The 19,586-nt window shown below is 43.1% G+C and overlaps 1 protein-coding gene across 4 annotated transcripts in view; it reads left to right on the top strand.

The window, feature by feature from the left end:
* Nucleotides 1-14,588, top strand: part of stk31 (serine/threonine kinase 31) — a 51,510-nt gene extending 36,922 nt beyond the window's left edge. For 3 of the 4 annotated variants that reach the window (XM_029746754.1, XM_029746755.1, XM_029746752.1), the window contains 9 exons: nt 2,294-2,395; nt 3,739-3,819; nt 4,066-4,191; nt 5,022-5,153; nt 5,660-5,746; nt 7,287-7,436; nt 13,395-13,526; nt 13,846-13,917; nt 14,100-14,588. In XM_029746754.1, the coding sequence (XP_029602614.1) occupies nt 2,294-2,395; nt 3,739-3,819; nt 4,066-4,191; nt 5,022-5,153; nt 5,660-5,746; nt 7,287-7,436; nt 13,395-13,526; nt 13,846-13,917; nt 14,100-14,201 (984 nt within the window). In that variant the 3' untranslated portion in view covers nt 14,202-14,588. The remainder of the gene's footprint in view (nt 1-2,293; nt 2,396-3,738; nt 3,820-4,065; nt 4,192-5,021; nt 5,154-5,659; nt 5,747-7,286; nt 7,437-13,394; nt 13,527-13,845; nt 13,918-14,099) is intronic. The other variant, XM_029746753.1, reaches the window with a different exon arrangement.
* The last annotated feature ends 4,998 nt before the right edge of the window (nt 14,589-19,586 follow it).

The following is a 19,586-nucleotide window of genomic DNA, read 5'->3' as shown; positions in this document are numbered from 1 at the left end:
TACTGTTCTCCATCATTCTATCAGCAGACAGCTCTCTGACTGATGTGGAGCTACTGTTCTCCATCATTCTATCAGCAGACAGCTCTCTGACTGATGTGGAGCTACTGTTCTCCATCATTCTATCAGCAGACAGCTCTCTGACTGATGTGGAGCTACTGTTCTCCATCATTCTATCAGCAGACAGCTCTCTGACTGATGTGGAGCTACTGTTCTCCATCATTCTATCAGCAGACAGCTCTCTGACTGATGTGGAGCTACTGTTCTCCATCATTCTATCAGCAGACAGCTCTCTGACTGATGTGGAGCTACTGTTCTCCATCATTCTATCAGCAGACAGCTCTCTGACTGATGTGGAGCTACTGTTCTCCATCATTCTATCAGCAGACAGCGCTCTGACTGATGTGGAGCTACTGTTCTCCATCATTCTATCAGCAGACAGCTCTCTGACTGATGTGGAGCTACTGTTCTCCATCATTCTATCAGCAGACAGCTCTCTGACTGATGTGGAGCTACTGTTCTCCATCATTCTATCAGCAGACAGCTCTCTGACTGATGTGGAGCTACTGTTCTCCATCATTCTATCAGCAGACAGCTCTCTGACTGATGTGTAGCTACTGTTCTCCATCATTCTATCAGCAGACAGCTCTCTGACTGATGTGGAGCTACTGTTCTCCATCATTCTATCAGCAGACAGCTCTCTGACTGATGTGGAGCTACTGTTCTCCATCATTCTATCAGCAGACAGCTCTCTGACTGATGTGGAGCTACTGTTCTCCATCATTCTATCAGCAGACAGCTCTCTGACTGATGTGGAGCTACTGTTCTCCATCATTCTATCAGCAGACAGCTCTCTGACTGATGTGGAGCTACTGTTCTCCATCATTCTATCAGCAGACAGCGCTCTGACTGACGTGGAGCTACTTTTCACCGGTACTTTTCTCAGTGTAGCCAGCCATTTTTCACCATTAAAATGCAAGATTAAAACAAAACATAAGGACATTTAGCTGGCTACATTCTTTCTATGATAAACATTAGAAATATAATGGCCATGCATCGTTGTTTGCAACAACAAAAAATACCTTGCTTTTCCATTGTAAGCTCATTTACTTGTGTGGCTGCCAGCCAAATAGTGTGGCACTTCTGTTGTAAATTAAGCTATTTTCTGCTGAATGTTGTAAATTAAGCTATTTTCTGCTGAATGTGTTGCACGAATGTATTTTCTGCTGAATGTGTTGCATTAATGTATTTTCTGCTGAATGTGATACATTAATGTATTTTCTGCTGAATGTTGTAAATTAAGCTATTTTCTGCTGAATGTGTTGGATTAATGTATTTTCTGCTGAATGTGTTGCACTAATGTATTTTCTGCTGAATGTGTTGCACTAATGTATTTTCTGCTGAATGTGTTGCACTAATGTATTTTCTGCTGAATGTGTTGCATTAATGTATTTTCTGCTGAATGTGTTGCACTAATGTATTTTCTGCTGAATGTGTTGCATTAATGTATTTTCTGCTGAATGTGTTGCATTAATGTATTTTCTGCTGAATGTGTTGCACTAATGTATTTTCTGCTGAATGTGTTGCATTAATGTATTTTCTGCTGAATGTGTTGCACTAATGTATTTTCCGTGAAGGAAAACTATAGTTGCATGTCCCTGATCACTATTGAAGCGAAAACCAAAATGACTTTCAATATAAAACAATGACCCCTGTGAACACAAAGCTGGACTCACCTACTCCCGCTTTCTCCTGTTGTGCTATTTACAAACAAACAAACACGTGACTGTCTCAACTGTTCTGGGGAACTACGGTGAGCTTCATAATGTGACAGGTGAAATGATCAACACGATCTGCTTTATCTCCTAACGTATTGCACAAGTTGACTGCAGGTATTTATCTAAGTAGCTACAAATATAAACATGTATTGAAACACTTCAACTTCCAGTAAATAACATCATCCTATCACTAAAATATGTACAAAAGCACAGACTTTGACCAGACTGCTCTGGACTAATACTATGGCTAAACATGCTGTAGATGACCAAATAGTTTGAACGGTATTGAAAAACCAATCTGTGGCCATTTCCAAATACCCCGGTATACGGTATACCGGCCAAGCCTATAGGATGCTGCTTGGAACACAGTCCCAGAACAGCTGGTTTGTCTGCGGAGGACACCCAGCTCATGTGCTCAGTTTGTATAGTTATAATGGCTGAATGATTTCCTGTCAATGCAGTAGTGAGGAGAGTGGTAATGTAGGAAAGGGAGGGTTATTAATGGTTTCTCCTGTCAGGCTGAAGATTTTGACCTAACAGAGATTCTGAAGAAGAAGGAAGAGATCGCTGAGACCAGAAACACTCTTTTCCAAGAAATCGGTCAAGAAAGAAAAGAATATGTACGTTACATGTTCCAAAATCTTTCCATCATTCTAATTCTGTCATTTATGTTCTGTCATTCTAATCCTGTCATTTATGTTCTGTCATTTATGTTCTGTCATTCTAATCCTGTCATTTATGTTCTGTCATTCTAATTCTGTCATTTATGTTCTGTCATTCTAATTCTGTCATTTATGTTCTGTCATTCTAATTCTGTCATTTATGTTCTGTCATTCTAATCCTGTCATTTATGTTCTGTCATTCTAATCCTGTCATTTATGTTCTGTCATTCTAATTCTGTCATTTATGTTCTGTCATTCTAATTCTGTCATTTATGTTCTGTCATTCTAATTCTGTCATTTATGTTCTGTCATTCTAATTCTGTCATTTATGTTCTGTCATTTATGTTCTGTCATTCTAATTCAGTCATTTATGTTCTGTCATTCTAATTCTGTCATTTATGTTCTGTCATTCTAATCATGTCATTTATGTTCTGTCATTCTGATCCTGTCATTTATGTTCTGTCATTCTGATTCTGTCATTTATGTTCTGTCATTCTAATTCTGTCATTTATGTTCTGTCATTCTAATCCTGTCATTTATGTTCTGTCATTCTAATCCTGTCATTTATGTTCTGTCATTCTAATTCTGTCATTTATGTTCTGTCATTCTAATTCTGTCATTTATGTTCTGTCATTCTAATTCTGTCATTTATGTTCTGTCATTCTAATTCTGTCATTTATGTTCTGTCATTCTAATTCTGTCATTTATGTTCTGTCATTCTAATCCTGTCATTTATGTTCTGTCATTCTAATCCTGTCATTTATGTTCTGTCATTCTAATTCTGTCATTTATGTTCTGTCATTCTAATTCTGTCATTTATGTTCTGTCATTCTAATCCTGTCATTTATGTTCTGTCATTTATGTTCTGTCATTCTAATCCTGTCATTTATGTTCTGTCATTCTAATTCTGTCATTTATGTTCTGTCATTCTAATTCTGTCATTTATGTTCTGTCATTCTAATTCTGTCATTTATGTTCTGTCATTCTAATTCTGTCATTTATGTTCTGTCATTCTAATTCTGTCATTTATGTTCTGTAATTTATGTTCTGTCATTCTGATTCTGTCATTTATGTTCTGTCATTCTGATTCTGTCATTTATGTTCTGTCATTCTAATTCAGTCATTTATGTTCTGTCATTCTAATTCTGTCATTTATATGTTCTGTCATTCTAATTCTGTCATTTATGTGTTCTGTCATTTATGTTCTGTCATTCTAATTCTGTGTTCCAACTAAGTCCGGGAACACTTCCACACTTCTCATCACACCCCTCCCTAATAGCTGTGTCATGTTTGAGTTGTAGATGAAGCTCAGTGCTCTGGCTGAAGGCTGCTGTCCTGAGCTCCCCCTGCTCTACCCTGAGGCAGACATCCACAGCCACATGGTGAGACACAACCGGAGTCCTGACTGATCCAACTATACCTCTGTACAAGACCATATGGAAAACAGGACATGGTCACATTGTGCTGCAGTACTATCCCCTAGTGGAAATCTGTCAATGTGTCCAGTATTATTTCAGTGTGTGTTCCTAATTACCATGTTCTCATCATGTATGTATTATAAGCAGCACCTACGTATTTCACAGATGTGAGTATGATGACCACAACCGTGTGTGTGTGTGTGTGTGCAGAGCTCTGGAGGTCTGGTGGTGAAGAGTCTGGACAGGAACATGTTTGACGCTGAGCCCATGAAGGAGCTGAGTGGACGCAGGCCTCTGGTCTGTACTGAGTTCCAGGGACAGAGGGTCATACTCAAGGTAAACCATTTTTCACACACCTTTTTAGGGCTACGTCCCAAATAGCACCCTATTCTCTATATAGTGCACTACTTTTGACTAGGTCCCCATAGAGCTCTGGTTAAAAGTAGTGCACTATATAGGGAATAGGGTGCAATTCGGGAGTTAGCCTTACAGGTTAAAAACATTGTGTAAATGTGGAACCCTGTCAGGCCTAAATGTGAGCAAACATTTTGAAACAGAATGGTTGTTCTTTTTGAACATGTTCAGGTATTACTGCTCCTGTTTTAAAGATGTTTTGATCACTGTGAGCGGACCAAGTCATTTGGTGTCACTCTGAAGTGGAAAGGTGGAATAAACGAGTCCAGAGTAGGTTATCTTGATTCAACACAGTTCTCTATTGAGGGATTTCTGACAATACAAACACTCCAACACAGTCATGAGAATCTCCAAAGGAACAACATACATCTTCTTTAGATGACACAGGATCACATTACGATTATCTTCAAACTATAACAACAATCACATATTCGTCACCGTCTTAATGGCTCTTCATGGATAGCACCTCTCTCAGTAGCCATTCTCCAAAGATAGTTTATCTTCTCCCTTTCTTGCTGGTTCCATCCTCTCTCTTGTAGGGGAAAGAGAATATCTCATTAGTACCGTCAGCTGTGCTTAATTGACTCTGGTTACCTTGTCTCACATGCCTTGTTGGGCTACTATCCGTGAGCCCAGCCTGCCCTCTGGTGGTCCTTCCACATCACGTTTAGTGCCAACTGAGAGACCCTGGTCTTTTGACAGAGGTTTAGCTGTTATCCTTATTGGTGGTTTGTGTCTGGTTTCCCTGTCAGGGTTACACTGTGAATGAGGAGGCAGAGGCCAGAGTGTTGGAGAGAACCACCCAGTTTCACAGAACCAGGACGCAGCGGGAGAGCCAGACTGACACTGGAATACTCCCTCTTCTGGCACTGTTCTTTGGCAAGGTACTGCTCACTCAGCTTCCCTGTCTCGACCCAGTCACTAAGCTTCATATGTCTTCCTGTCTTACAAGCCACATGTTTCATGATCTGAGGAACTTGACTTGATCTGAAAATGCGGTCGGAGGCTTCGCATGGAGGGTGTGATGTAATTGCGGAGCCTCCTGAGGCGTGCAGAGGCCAAGTCAAGATCCGTACTGCATCGCCGTGAGCCTCCCAAATGTTGTAACAATGCAGAGGGCTCTGTTTAGCTCTGCGTTGACATGATTGGTTGACAGTAGGTGGGGGCGTTACGTCCTGTATAAACACACACACTTCCTTGACAACTTCCTTCCCAACAGCTCTGCTCCCCTGAGCGTGGGAAGTATGAAAGCCCTGAAGTCCATGGAGGCTACATCGTAGTAAATGTTGTACAGCCACTTCAGATGTCTGATTGACCAGGCAGAGCCTTTTAGAGGTCGTGTTCTCCATTTGTCATGATGTATGTTTTACTATGATCCCTTCTCTTTCAGTCAGACCCTCTTGCCTATGTGATGGTGCCATACTTCCCCAATGGAAGTCTCTGGGCTGTTCAGGCTGCCAAACCCCTAACTGCCACAGTGAGTTCTCTCGGCTACCTTCCTCATATTTCACGTTTAGAGTTACAAAACTCTCCCAAAATTCCCAGGTTTCCAGAAATCTTGGTTGGAGGATTCCTGGATTTCCCTTCTTCCCACAGAGTTTTCTGGAAAATCGTGCAATTTTGGAACCTTATTCACATGCCCTTGTTTTGTAGTAGTATAACACATTGACCTACTGTCCTGTCTCTCCCATCAGGAGACTGGTAGTATAACACATTGACCTACTGTCCTGTCTCTCCCATCAGGAGACTGGTAGTATAACACATTGACCTACTGTCCTGTCTCTCCCATCAGGACACTGGTAGTATAACACATTGACCTACTGTCCTGTCTCTCCCATCAGGAGACTGGTAGTATAACACATTGACCTACTGTCCTGTCTCTCCCATCAGGAGACTGGTAGTATAACACATTGACCTACTGTCCTGTCTCTCCCATCAGGAGACTGGTAGTATAACACATTGACCTACTGTCCTGTCTCTCCCATCAGGAGACTGGTAGTATAACACATTGACCTACTGTCCTGTCTCTCCCATCAGGAGACTGGTAGTATAACACATTGACCTACTGTCCTGTCTCTCCCATCAGGAGACTGGTAGTATAACACATTGACCTACTGTCCTGTCTCTCCCATCAGGAGACTGGTAGTATAACACATTGACCTACTGTCCTGTCTCTCCCATCAGGAGACTGGTAGTATAACACATTGACCTACTGTCCTGTCTCTCCCATCAGGAGACTGGTAGTATAACACATTGACCTACTGTCCTGTCTCTCCCATCAGGAGACTGGTAGTATAACACATTGACCTACTGTCCTGTCTCTCCCATCAGGAGACTGGTAGTATAACACATTGACCTACTGTCCTGTCTCTCCCATCAGGAGACTGGTAGTATAACACATTGACCTACTGTCCTGTCTCTCCCATCAGGAGACTGGTAGTATAACACATTGACCTACTGTCCTGTCTCTCCCATCAGGACACTGGTAGTATAACACATTGACCTACTGTCCTGTCTCTCCCATCAGGAGACTGGTAGTATAACACATTGACCTACTGTCCTGTCTCTCCCATCAGGAGACTGGTAGTATAACACATTGACCTACTGTCCTGTCTCTCCCATCAGGAGACTGGTAGTATAACACATTGACCTACTGTCCTGTCTCTCCCATCAGGAGACTGGTAGTATAACACATTGACCTACTGTCCTGTCTCTCCCATCAGGAGACTGGTAGTATAACACATTGACCTACTGTCCTGTCTCTCCCATCAGGAGACTGGTAGTATAACACATTGACCTACTGTCCTGTCTCTCCCATCAGGAGACTGGTAGTATAACACATTGACCTACTGTCCTGTCTCTCCCATCAGGAGACTGGTAGTATAACACATTGACCTACTGTCCTGTCTCTCCCATCAGGAGACTGGTAGTATAACACATTGACCTACTGTCCTGTCTCTCCCATCAGGAGACTGGTAGTATAACACATTGACCTACTGTCCTGTCTCTTCCATCAGGAGACTGTGAAGGTGATGAGAGGCGTGGCCAGGGGCCTCCGGGCCCTCCACGCTGCAGGCGTCACCCATGCCTCCCTCAACCCTAACAACATCTTCGTCCTCCACCGACACCAAGGCATGGTGGGAGACTACGACTTCATAAAGACTCCTGTGAGTCGCCTGTCCTCAATCCTAACTTGGAGGCAAAAGAAACGCACACCTGTTTTAGTAGAGGTGCTGGCTAGCGGAGTAGAACACCTGTTTTAGTAGAGGTGCTGGCTAGCGGAGTAGAACACCTGTTTAGGCGAGGTGCTGGCTAGCGGAGTAGGACACCTGTTTTAGTAGAGGTGCTGGCTAGCGGAGTAGAACACCTGTTTTAGTAGAGGTGCTGGCTAGCGGAGTAGAACACCTGTTTAGGTGAGGTGCTGGATAGGGGAGTAGAACACCTGTTTAGGAGAGGTGCTGGCTAGCGGAGTAGAACACCTGTTTAGGAGAGGTGCTGGATAGCGGAGTAGAACACCTGTTTAGGTGAGGTGCTGGCTAGCGGAGTAGAACACCTGTTTTAGTAGAGGTGCTGGCTAGCGGAGTAGAACACCTGTTTAGGTGAGGTGCTGGATAGCGGAGTAGAACACCTGTTTAGGAGAGGTGCTGGCTAGCGGAGTAGAACACCTGTTTAGGTGAGGTGCTGGCTAGCAGAGTAGAACACCTGTTTAGGTGAGGTGCAGGCTAGCGGAGTAGAACACCTGTTTAGGTGAGGTGCTGGCTAGCAGAGTAGAACACCTGTTTAGGTGAGGTGCTGGCTAGCGGAGTAGAACACCTGTTTAGGTGAGGTGCTGGCTAGCGGAGTAGAACACCTGTTTAGGTGAGGTCCTGGCTAGCGGAGTAGAACACCTGTTTTAGTAGAGGTGCTGGCTAGCGGAGTAGAACACCTGTTTTAGTAGAGGTGCTGGCTAGCGGAGTAGAACACCTGTTTAGGTGAGGTGCTGGCTAGCGGAGTAGAACACCTGTTTAGGAGAGGTACTGGCTAGCAGAGTAGAACACCTGTTTAGGAGAGGTGCTGGCTAGCGGAGTAGAACACCTGTTTACGAGAGGTGCTGGCTAGCGGAGTAGAACACCTGTTTAGGAGAGGTACTGGCTAGCAGAGTAGAACACCTGTTTAGGAGAGGTGCTGGCTAGCGGAGTAGAAAACCTGTTTAGGTGAGGTGCTGGCTAGCGGAGTAGAACACCTGTTTAGGAGAGGTGCTGGCTAGCGGAGTAGAACACCTGTTTAGGTGAGGTGCTGGCTAGCAGAGTAGAACACCTGTTTAGGTGAGGTGCTGGCTAGCGGAGTAGAACACCTGTTTAGGTGAGGTGCTGGCTAGCGGAGTAGAACACCTGTTTAGGTGAGGTCCTGGCTAGCGGAGTAGAACACCTGTTTTAGTAGAGGTGCTGGCTAGCGGAGTAGAACACCTGTTTTAGTAGAGGTGCTGGCTAGCGGAGTAGAACACCTGTTTAGGAGAGGTGCTGGCTAGCGGAGTAGAACACCTGTTTAGGTGAGGTGCTGGCTAGCGGAGTAGAACACCTGTTTAGGAGAGGTGCTGGCTAGCGGAGTAGAACACCTGTTTAGGTGAGGTGCTGGCTAGCGGAGTAGAACACCTGTTTAGGAGAGGTACTGGCTAGCAGAGTAGAACACCTGTTTAGGAGAGGTGCTGGCTAGCGGAGTAGAAAACCTGTTTAGGTGAGGTGCTGGCTAGCGGAGTAGAACACCTGTTTAGGAGAGGTGCTGGCTAGCGGAGTAGAACACCTGTTTAGGTGAGGTGCTGGCTAGCGGAGTAGAACACCTGTTTAGGAGAGGTGCTGGCTAGCGGAGTAGAACACCTGTTTAGGAGAGGTGCTGGCTAGCGGAGTAGAACGCCTGTTTAGGAGAGGTGCTGGCTAGCAGAGTAGAACACCTGTTTAGGTGAGGTGCTGGCTAGCGGAGTAGAACACCTGTTTAGGAGAGGTGCTGGCTAGCGGAGTAGAACACCTGTTTAGGAGAGGTGCTGGCTAGCGGAGTAGAACACCTGTTTAGGTGAGGTGCTGGCTAGCGGAGTAGAACACCTGTTTAGGAGAGGTGCTGGCTAGCGGAGTAGAACACCTGTTTAGGTGAGATGCTGGCTAGCGGAGTAGAACACCTGTTTAGGTGAGGTGCTGGCTAGCAGAGTAGAACACCTGTTTAGGTGAGGTGCTGGCTAGCGGAGTAGAACACCTGTTTAGGAGAGGTGCTGGCTAGCGGAGTAGAACACCTGTTTAGGTGAGGTGCTGGCTAGCGGAGTAGAACACCTGTTTAGGTGAGGTGCTGGCTAGCAGAGTAGAACACCTGTTTAGGTGAGGTGCTGGCTAGCGGAGTAGAACACCTGTTTAGGAGAGGTGCTGGCTAGCGGAGTAGAACACCTGTTTAGGAGAGGTGCTGGCTAGCGGAGTAGAACACCTGTTTAGGTGAGGTGCTGGCTAGCGGAGTAGAACACCTGTTTAGGAGAGGTGCTGGCTAGCGGAGTAGAACACCTGTTTAGGTGAGGTGCTGGCTAGCGGAGTAGAACACCTGTTTTAGTAGAGGTGCTGGCTAGCAGAGTAGAACACCTGTTTAGGTGAGGTGCTGGCTAGCAGAGTAGAACACCTGTTTAGGTGAGGTGCTGGCTAGCGGAGTAGAACACCTGTTTAGGTGAGGTGCTGGCTATCAGAGTAGAACACTTAAATGAAAGGAGCTACACACTCTAGGAGCTCAGATGTAATAATTTAATAACCTAATAACCAACGTTTTGACAGACAAGCTGTCTTCATCAGGGTATAATGACAGACACTGTGGGTGACTAGTTTATACAGACAAGCTGTCTTCATCAGGGTATAATGACAGACACTGGGGGTCACTAGTTTAAACAGACAAGCTGTCTTCATCAGGGTATAATGACAGACACTGTGGGTCACTAGTTTAAACAGACAAGCTGTCTTCATCAGGGTATAATGACAGACACTGCGGGTGACTAGTTTAAACAGACAAGCTGTCTTCATCAGGGTATAATGACAGACACTGGGGGTCACTAGTTTAAACAGACAAGCTGTCTTCATCAGGGTATAATGACAGACACTGCGGGTCACTAGTTTATACAGACAAGCTGCCTTCATCAGGGTATAATGACAGACACTGTGGGTCACTAGTTTATACAGACAAGCTGTCTTCATCAGGGTATAATGACAGACACTGCGGGTCACTAGTTTATACAGACAAGCTGTCTTCATCAGGGTATAATGACAGACACTGCAGGGTGACTAGTTTATACAGACAAACTGTCTTCATCAGGGTATAATGACAGACACTGCAGGTCACTAGTTTAAACAGACAAGCTGTCTTCATCAGGGTATAATGACAGACACTGCGGGTCACTAGTTTAAACAGACAAGCTGTCTTCATCAGGGTATAATGACAAACACTGTGGGTCACTAGTTTATACAGACAAGCTGTCTTCATCAGGGTATAATGACAGACACTGGGGGTCACTAGTTTAAACAGACAAGCTGTCTTCATCAGGGTATAATGACAGACACTGCAGGTCACTAGTTTATACAGACAAACTGTCTTCATCAGGGTATAATAACAGACACTGCGGGTGACTAGTTTAAACAGACAAGCTGTCTTCATCAGGGTATAATGACAGACACTGCGGGTGACTAGTTTAAACAGACAAGCTGTCTTCATCAGGGTATAATGACAGACACTGCGGGTCACTAGTTTATACAGACAAGCTGTCTTCATCAGGGTATAATGACAGACACTGCGGGTCACTAGTTTAAACAGACAAGCTGTCTTCATCAGGGTATAATGACAGACACTAGGGGTCACTAGTTTATACAGACAAGCTGTCTTCATCAGGGTATAATGACAGACACTGCGGGTGACTAGTTTAAACAGACAAGCTGTCTTCATCAGGGTATAATGACAGACACTGCGGGTGACTAGTTTATACAGACAAGCTGTCTTCATCAGGGTATAATGACAGACACTGCAGGTCACTAGTTTATACAGAAAAACTGTCTTCATCAGGGTATAATGACAGACACTCTGGGTCACTAGTTTATACAGACAAGCTGTCTTCATCAGGGTATAATGACAGACACTGCGGGTCACTAGTTTAAACAGACAAGCTGTCTTCATCAGGGTATAATGACAGACACTGCGGGTCACTAGTTTAAACAGACAAGCTGTCTTCATCAGGGTATAATGACAGACACTGCGGGTGACTAGTTTAAACAGACAAGCTGTCTTCATCAGGGTATAATGACAGACACTGGGGGTCACTAGTTTAAACAGACAAGCTGTCTTCATCAGGGTATAATGACAGACACTGTGGGTCACTAGTTTAAACAGACAAGCTGTCTTCATCAGGGTATAATGACAGACACTGTGGGTCACTAGTTTAAACAGACAAACTGTCTTCATCAGGGTATAATGACAGACACTGTGGGTCACTAGTTTAAACAGACAAGCTGTCTTCATCAGGGTATAATGACAGACACTGCGGGTCACTAGTTTATACAGACCAGCTGTCTTCATCAGGGTATAATGACAGACACTGCAGGGTGACTAGTTTATACAGACAAACTGTCTTCATCAGGGTATAATGACAGACACTGCGGGTCACTAGTTTATACAGACAAGCTGTCTTCATCAGGGTATAATGACAGACACTGCAGGGTGACTAGTTTATACAGACAAACTGTCTTCATCAGGGTATAATGACAGACACTGGGGGTCACTAGTTTAAACAGACAAGCTGTCTTCATCAGGGTATAATGACAGACACTGTGGGTCACTAGTTTATACAGACAAGCTGTCTTCATCAGGGTATAATGACAGACACTGTGGGTCACTAGTTTAAACAGACAAGCTGTCTTCATCAGGGTATAATGACAGACACTGCAGGTCACTAGTTTATACAGACAAGCTGTCTTCATCAGGGTATAATGACAGACACTGTGGGTCACTAGTTTAAACAGACAAGCTGTCTTCATCAGGGTATAATGACAGACACTGCGGGTCACTAGTTTATACAGACAAGCTGTCTTCATCAGGGTATAATGACAGACACTGCAGGTCACTAGTTTAAACAGACAAGCTGTCTTCATCAGGGTATAATGACAGACACTGCAGGTCACTAGTTTAAACAGACAAGCTGTCTTCATCAGGGTATAATGACAGACACTGCGGGTCACTAGTTTAAACAGACAAGCTGTCTTCATCAGGGTATAATGACAGACACTGCGGGTCACTAGTTTATACAGACAAGCTGTCTTCATCAGGGTATAATGACAGACACTGCAGGTCACTAGTTTAAACAGACAAGCTGTCTTCATCAGGGTATAATGACAGACACTGTGGGTCACTAGTTTAAACAGACAAGCTGTCTTCATCAGGGTATAATGACAGACACTGCAGGTCACTAGTTTATACAGACAAGCTGTCTTCATCAGGGTATAATGACAGACACTGTGGGTCACTAGTTTATACAGACAAGCTGTCTTCATCAGGGTATAATGACAGACACTGCAGGTCACTAGTTTATACAGACAAGCTGTCTTCATCAGGGTATAATGACAGACACTGCAGGTCACTAGTTTATACAGACAAGCTGTCTTCATCAGGGTATAATGACAGACACTGGGGGTCACTAGTTTATACAGACAAGCTGTCTTCATCAGGGTATAATGACAGACACTGCAGGTCACTAGTTTATACAGACAAGCTGTCTTCATCAGGGTATAATGACAGACACTGCGGGTGACTAGTTTAAACAGACAAGCTGTCTTCATCAGGGTATAATGACAGACACTGTGGGTCACTAGTTTATACAGTGCCAGAGGACACACAGGTGTCTGTAATCATGGCCGGGTGTGGCCTGATATCATTGGTTAATTCTCAGATATAAAAATAACATGCAAAAAACATAAATGTATAGCATAACCCTAACTTACCACATCTCTCTCGTCAAACAAAAACAACTGTTTTCCCCCTCCATTTTAAATAAACCATCTCATGTACCTTGGTTTCTTTTACACCCGTCTGAATGAGCGCCATGTATGGTTGTTTCATGGTTGTATGTACCATGTTGGTTCCAGGTACAGAGGGCAATGGACAGTGGAATGGTGGCCGGCTCTATCAGCCTGGTGGCCCCAGAGCTCTGCCAGACACAAGGCACACCTCCTACTCCAGCCTGTGACATGTACTCCTACGGCTGCCTGCTGTTCTGGGTAAAATACCTTCATGTTGCCCTCTCTGTAGATCAGCCCAGGTCTCTGTATAACACAAGATGGATGGCTCTATAGCTCCTGGTCAAGCAGCTTTGGGACAGAGTGGAATACAGCAGGAATTGATATGTATTTTAAGGGGTTTCAGGGAATCTCTGACATGTAATACAGGAGAAATCATTAGCAAAAGTTAATGATAACATTGATTATTCATCCGGAGAAACTCTAGGAGATGTGAACAATAGACTTGTTGAAAATAAGCTCTCAGTAAGCAGTTGGGTCCATACCATTTATTTTTTGTCATCAACAACTCTGTTTGCAGCTGCATGCCCCAGGGTTCAACGGGGATCTGGATAGTGGAAGACTGGCCCTGGATATCAGCGGAGTGAAACTGGTCAGAAACCCTGATAGCCTTTTCATGCTTCAATTCATTTAGAATGCATTTTATTTTTGCTCCCAAACTGCAGGTCTACCATGTGTTTTAATTAGGAGAATAATACATGTCTTTTTTAACACGCTTTCCATTGAAAGACAATCACAAAGTGCTAAAAGGATGATGTGTATCCTCTTGGCCAGGAGGCCAGACTCCAAGCCCTGCTGTCTAAGCTGCTGGTGTGTGTTGGAAGACTGACTGCAGCTGAGACCCTGGCTGATGACTACTTCCTGTCTGACCAGTAACCAGGCAACAAGGAGCTAGTACAGTAACCAGTACATACTGGGATAGTTTGGTTGACAGTTTTACTTTAATACTAGCCTGGGTAACGTCTGTTTAGCTAACATTCCACTCCGTGACATGCCAAAGATGGTTTAGTATGTCAAGAAGTGGAATAATGGCTAAACAGACCAGTACCCAGACTACTTCATACTACAATGTTTTGTTGATCTGCCAATATAAAAGCACAATATATTTGTCAGTCTGCTGATGTAAAAGCACAGTATCATGTTGTTTAACTGTATATTCTTTTCCTTTTTAAATGTTCTGTTCAGTAATTAGATTATGTTGGGGTATCCTGTCTTGCAGTTGTCACTTTCTAGAGTAAATAAAAGACCCGTTCTGAGATGGACCTGATCTGTATGGACCTGATCTCATTTAGAACTCAAAAGGAACCACCACCAGCACAATGCTTTCAGTTCTAAGAAGTTAGAGTTTTTGCTGCTATGTACTCTTTAACACTAGTTCTGTGCTCTGTTGCTGACTGTCTCCTGACTTGCCTGATCGGGATGTTGTCAGCATCAATCTACTGTAAAATCTTTGAAAATCCCTTGGAAAACGCTCCCCCAAAGAAAATTGTTATCATTATATGTTTCTCACCCTTCACTGGTTGAAAACTATGGTCAGATTTTTGTGCCCCCTACGTGCCCCTATTTTACAGAACTGCAGGTTGATGGTTTTGCACTCTCCAAATGTCCTTTAATTTGGAGAGATATTCATTAGAAGTTGGCCTTTTTTTTGGTCTATTTTCCATCTGTCAAAACACAATGTTCATATTGTATTTTTGCCTCATTCTCATCATTTAATTTCATATCCAAACTGCTGGAGTAAAAATACTAAAGTTGTTTTGCTTCAATGCCTCATTCCATATGGAGCCAGATGTGTATATGGGCTTGTCCTTATGTGGTGATGACTTCCTTAATCCTTGTTGTTCTGATGTGGAACATCAGGCTTCCGTGAGAGAGGACTACTGCTGCCCATCTTCTGCCTGTCTGGGAATGGTTACTTCCTTAATCCTTGTTGTTCTGATGTAGAACATCAGGCTTCCGTGAGAGAGGACTACTGCTGCCCATCTTCTGCCTATCTGGGGATGGTTACTTCCTTAATCCTTGTTGTTCTGATGTAGAACATCAGGCTTCCGTGAGAGAGGACTACTGCTGCCCATCTTCTGCCTGTCTGGGGATGGTTTTCCATGACAGTTAATGGCTCATCAAATTGGGGAGGATCTGTAAGAGTGGTGTCACTGGTTTGAGAATGACCTGTCTGCATTAGGGCTTGTGAGAGATTTACCCAGAGGTCTTCTTTTCCTTCAGGACTGTTGGTGGTGTATCCTTTGAGTAGACTTGCATTGAAATTGATAGGTAAATTATTCAGGAGGAATAATGGCTGTCCATCGGGAGCGGTTCTTTACAAAACCTTACCTAACTATACTTTTATGCCCTTTTGCCTAATGGGTGGCTGTTTGAATTGCTTGCATCTTATGTGGTAGAAGTTGCTATTTTACACATGGTCAACTTTGAACATGTCCCAAGTAATGGCTGTTACATTTTAGCAGATGCTCTTATCCAGAGCAATTAGGTTTAAGTTCCTTGCTCAAGAGTGCATCGACAGATTTCACCTAGTCTGCTTAGAGATTCCAAATCCAGCGTTCTTTCAGTTACTGGCCCAATGCTCTTAACCGCTAGGCTATCTGCTGCCCTGTTGGTGTATGTAGGAGTCTCAGGACGTTGTTGTGATTCAGTGTTTGGAAGAGGCACTATCCCCCTGGAAGATGCATCATTCTGATAAACTTCACTTTGTAATAGGAAGGGCTGATGGAGGAAGATGAGCAGACAGTTCATGTAAACACTACTTTTTACTGTTAGGACTTGTCAGCCTGTTTTAAAATACACTTCTTGTCCCTTTTAGTGTTTTAAACTAACAGAACTAAATTCTCCATTCACCAGAACCACTGGGACATATTTTTCATAAACACATTTTAATGCAAAATGAACAAATGAACCATCAGTCGATTCAAGATAAGCATCAGTGGTTTTCTAGTGGAAAACCATGAAGAGCTTGTCAGGCAAGCAGTTATCTCAAAGTGGGCACTCTTTTTAAATGAAACGTTGAAACTATAAATCCACTTCAAGACATTGTCCCTGCCTGGACTCTGGCAGTTGTACAGCAATCTCTCTTCTGGACAGATCCATTTAGGTGAACAAGGGACTGGATGAAAAGCATGCTGTGATCGTATCTGTGATCACTGTGACCTGCTGTGCCCTCACTCACACATGTACTCCTGATGCATTAGGTTACAGCTCTGAATACAGACTAGGGAATATGATTCACAGTGATCCCAATGTAATACTCTGCTATCCATATTGGTGTCAGTGATAGTAAAATAACATACAGTCTGGGGTATAGCTGTAGACAGACTTGCCTCATCAAACAAACTGATGTGATTTTTACTATGCAAATTCTCCAAATAATGTTATGGTATGAACTGATGGGATCACTGGAAGTAATGAACCTGCTTTGCTGCTTTCTCTAGCTGCTTGGGGTGCATCCAAAATGGCACCTTATTCCTTACATAGTGCACTACAATGGCACCCTATTCCCTACATAGTGCACTACAATGGGAATAGTGTGCTATTTGGGATGCTGCCTTGGAGTTGATCCTCCCTCCGATACGTCCATCAATATTAACGGTCAATTATAATTACTGAAGACCACAAGAGCAAAGCAGCTAAACTCTTCTTAATTGCTGAAGGCCACAAGGGCTAAGCAGCTAAACTCCTCTCCTGTCTGACTAGATGCAGGAAAGTCAATCATGTGAGCGAAAAGACGGGAGAATGTTCTAGATCAGGAAATGTATTATTGGTTTCTTCATTTTTTTTGCAGTATATTGATGACCATAAAATAAGTCTCTAAAGGATTGATTCACTGAATAGACTGGAGCCAACGATTATTACTTAGATTATTATAAAAGGCACGTACATACATTTCAGTTTTCCATTTTTAATTAGTCAACTTTTCGAAAAACATAATTCCACTTTAACATCTTGGGCTAGTGTGTGTACAGTTGAAGTTGGAAGTTTACATACGCCTTAGCCAAATACATTTAAACTCAGTTTTTCACAATTCCTGACATTTAATCCTCATAAAAATTCCCTGTCTTAGGTCAGTTAGGATCACCACTTTATTTTAAGAATGTGAAATGTCAGAATAATAGTAGAGATGCTTTTATTTCATCACATTCCCAGTGGGTCAGAAGTTTACATCCACTCAATTAGTATTTGGTAGCATTGCCTTTAAATTGTTTAACTTGGGTCAAACGTTTCAGGTAGCCTTCCACAAGCTTCCCACAATAAGTTGGGTGATTTTTGGCCCATTCCTCCTGACAGAGCTGGTGTAACTGAGTCAGGTTTGTAAGCCTCCTTGCTCACACACACTTTTTCTGTTCTGCCCACAAAATTTTCTACAGGATTGAGGTCAGGGCTTTGTGATGGCCACTCCAATTGCTTGACTTTGTTGTCCTTAAAGCCATTTTGCCACTACTTTGGAAGTATGCTTGGGGTCATTGTCGATTCTAAAGACCCATTTGCAACCAAGCTTTAACTTCCTGACTGATGTCTTGAGATGTTGCTTCAATATATCCACACAATTTTCCTGCCTCATGATGCCATCTATCCTGCAGCAAAGCACACCCACAACATGATGCTGCCACCCCCGTGCTTCACGGTTGGGATGGTATTCTTCGGTTTGCAAGCCTCCCCCTTTTTCCTCCAAACATAATGATAGTCATTATGGCCAAACAGTTCTATTTTTCTTTCATCAGATCAGAGGACATTTCTCCAAAAAAGTATAATCTTTGTCCCCATGTGCAGTTGCAAACCGTAGTCTGGATTTTTTTATGGTGGTTTTGGAGCAGTGGCTTCTTCCTTGCTGAGCGGCCTTTCAGGTTATGTCGATATAGGACTCGTTTTACTGTGGATACAGATACTTTTGTACCTGTTTCCTCCAGCATCTTCACAAGGTCCTTTGCTGTTGTTCTGGGATTGATTTGCACTTTTCGCACCAAGGTACGTTAATCTCTAGGAGACCGAACATGTCTCCTTCCTGAGCGGTATGAAGGATGCGTGGTCCCATGGTGTTTATACTTGCTTACTATTGTTTGTACAGATGAACTTGGTACCTTCAGGCGTTTGGAAATTTCTCCCAAGGATCAACCAGACTTGTGGAGGTCTACAACTATTTTTTTTCTGAGGTCTTGGCTGATTTCTTTTGATTTTCCCATGATGTCAAGCAATGAGGCACTGAGTTTGAAGGTAGGCCTTGAAATACATCCACAGGTACACCTCCAATTGACTCAAATTATGTAATTTAGCATATCAGAAGCTTCTAAAACCATGACATAATTTTCTGGAATTTTCCAAGCTATTTAAAGGCACAGTCAACTTAGTGTATGTAAACTTCTGACCCACTGGAATTGTGATACAGTGAATTATAAGTGAAATAATCTGTCTGTAAACAATTGTTGGAAAAATGACTTGTCATGCACAAAGTAGATGTCCTAAACGACTTGTCAAAACTATAGTTTGTTAACAAGAAATTTGTGGAGTGGTTGAAAAACGAGTTTTAATGACCCCAACCTAAGTGTATGTAAACTTCCGACTTCAACTGTAGATCAGCGACACAATCTAAATTGAATCCATTTTAAATTCCGGCTATAGCACAGTTTCTGAAGTATTCAGTACATGCTATCTGGATTCAGACTTGAATCTGGGTACATCCATATTCCAGAGAGCCTTTCAATGGAAGCTCATTATTGAGACATGGACTTCCACTGGCATTGCTTATCATAACATAAATTGCAGTTGTCAGAGGTCGATGGCATGGTTGAGCAAAGTTTTTAGTGACTCATTGCAAATATTTAGTTTCCTATGGATGTGATGCTCTTAACAAGTTTACGTCTCTTCAAAGAGGATTCTACTCAGCCTACAGTTGACAAATGATTGATTTGGTATGCGACATTATTCAGATGTCCGTCCAGACATTTGATTACATACCCAAATAAAAGCTGTCGATGACAATAACACATTTCCTTACTTTAAATCTCAACATGAAATCAGTATTTTCATGTCAAACACTGATGACTAGTTAAGTAGGCATATATATATATATATATCCTGGTTTAACGTTTGTCAGAGTGCTATTACCCATCCCTGAATTATTTTCCTTGCAGTCTGAGGTGAACATTACTTATGTGTTCTTTTGGGCACCCTCCCCTCTCCTCCTCCAAATGCGCTCCATGCCACAGATATAAAACTCCCAGGATGCTTGCTGCCAAAGACAGTTGTGAGCACAGA

Source organism: Salmo trutta, unplaced genomic scaffold (genome assembly GCF_901001165.1).
Source record: "Salmo trutta unplaced genomic scaffold, fSalTru1.1, whole genome shotgun sequence".
NCBI lineage: Eukaryota > Metazoa > Chordata > Actinopteri > Salmoniformes > Salmonidae > Salmo > Salmo trutta.
The sequence above is the reverse complement of the archived record's forward strand: the minus strand, read 5'-3'. Positions and strand labels throughout refer to the sequence as shown.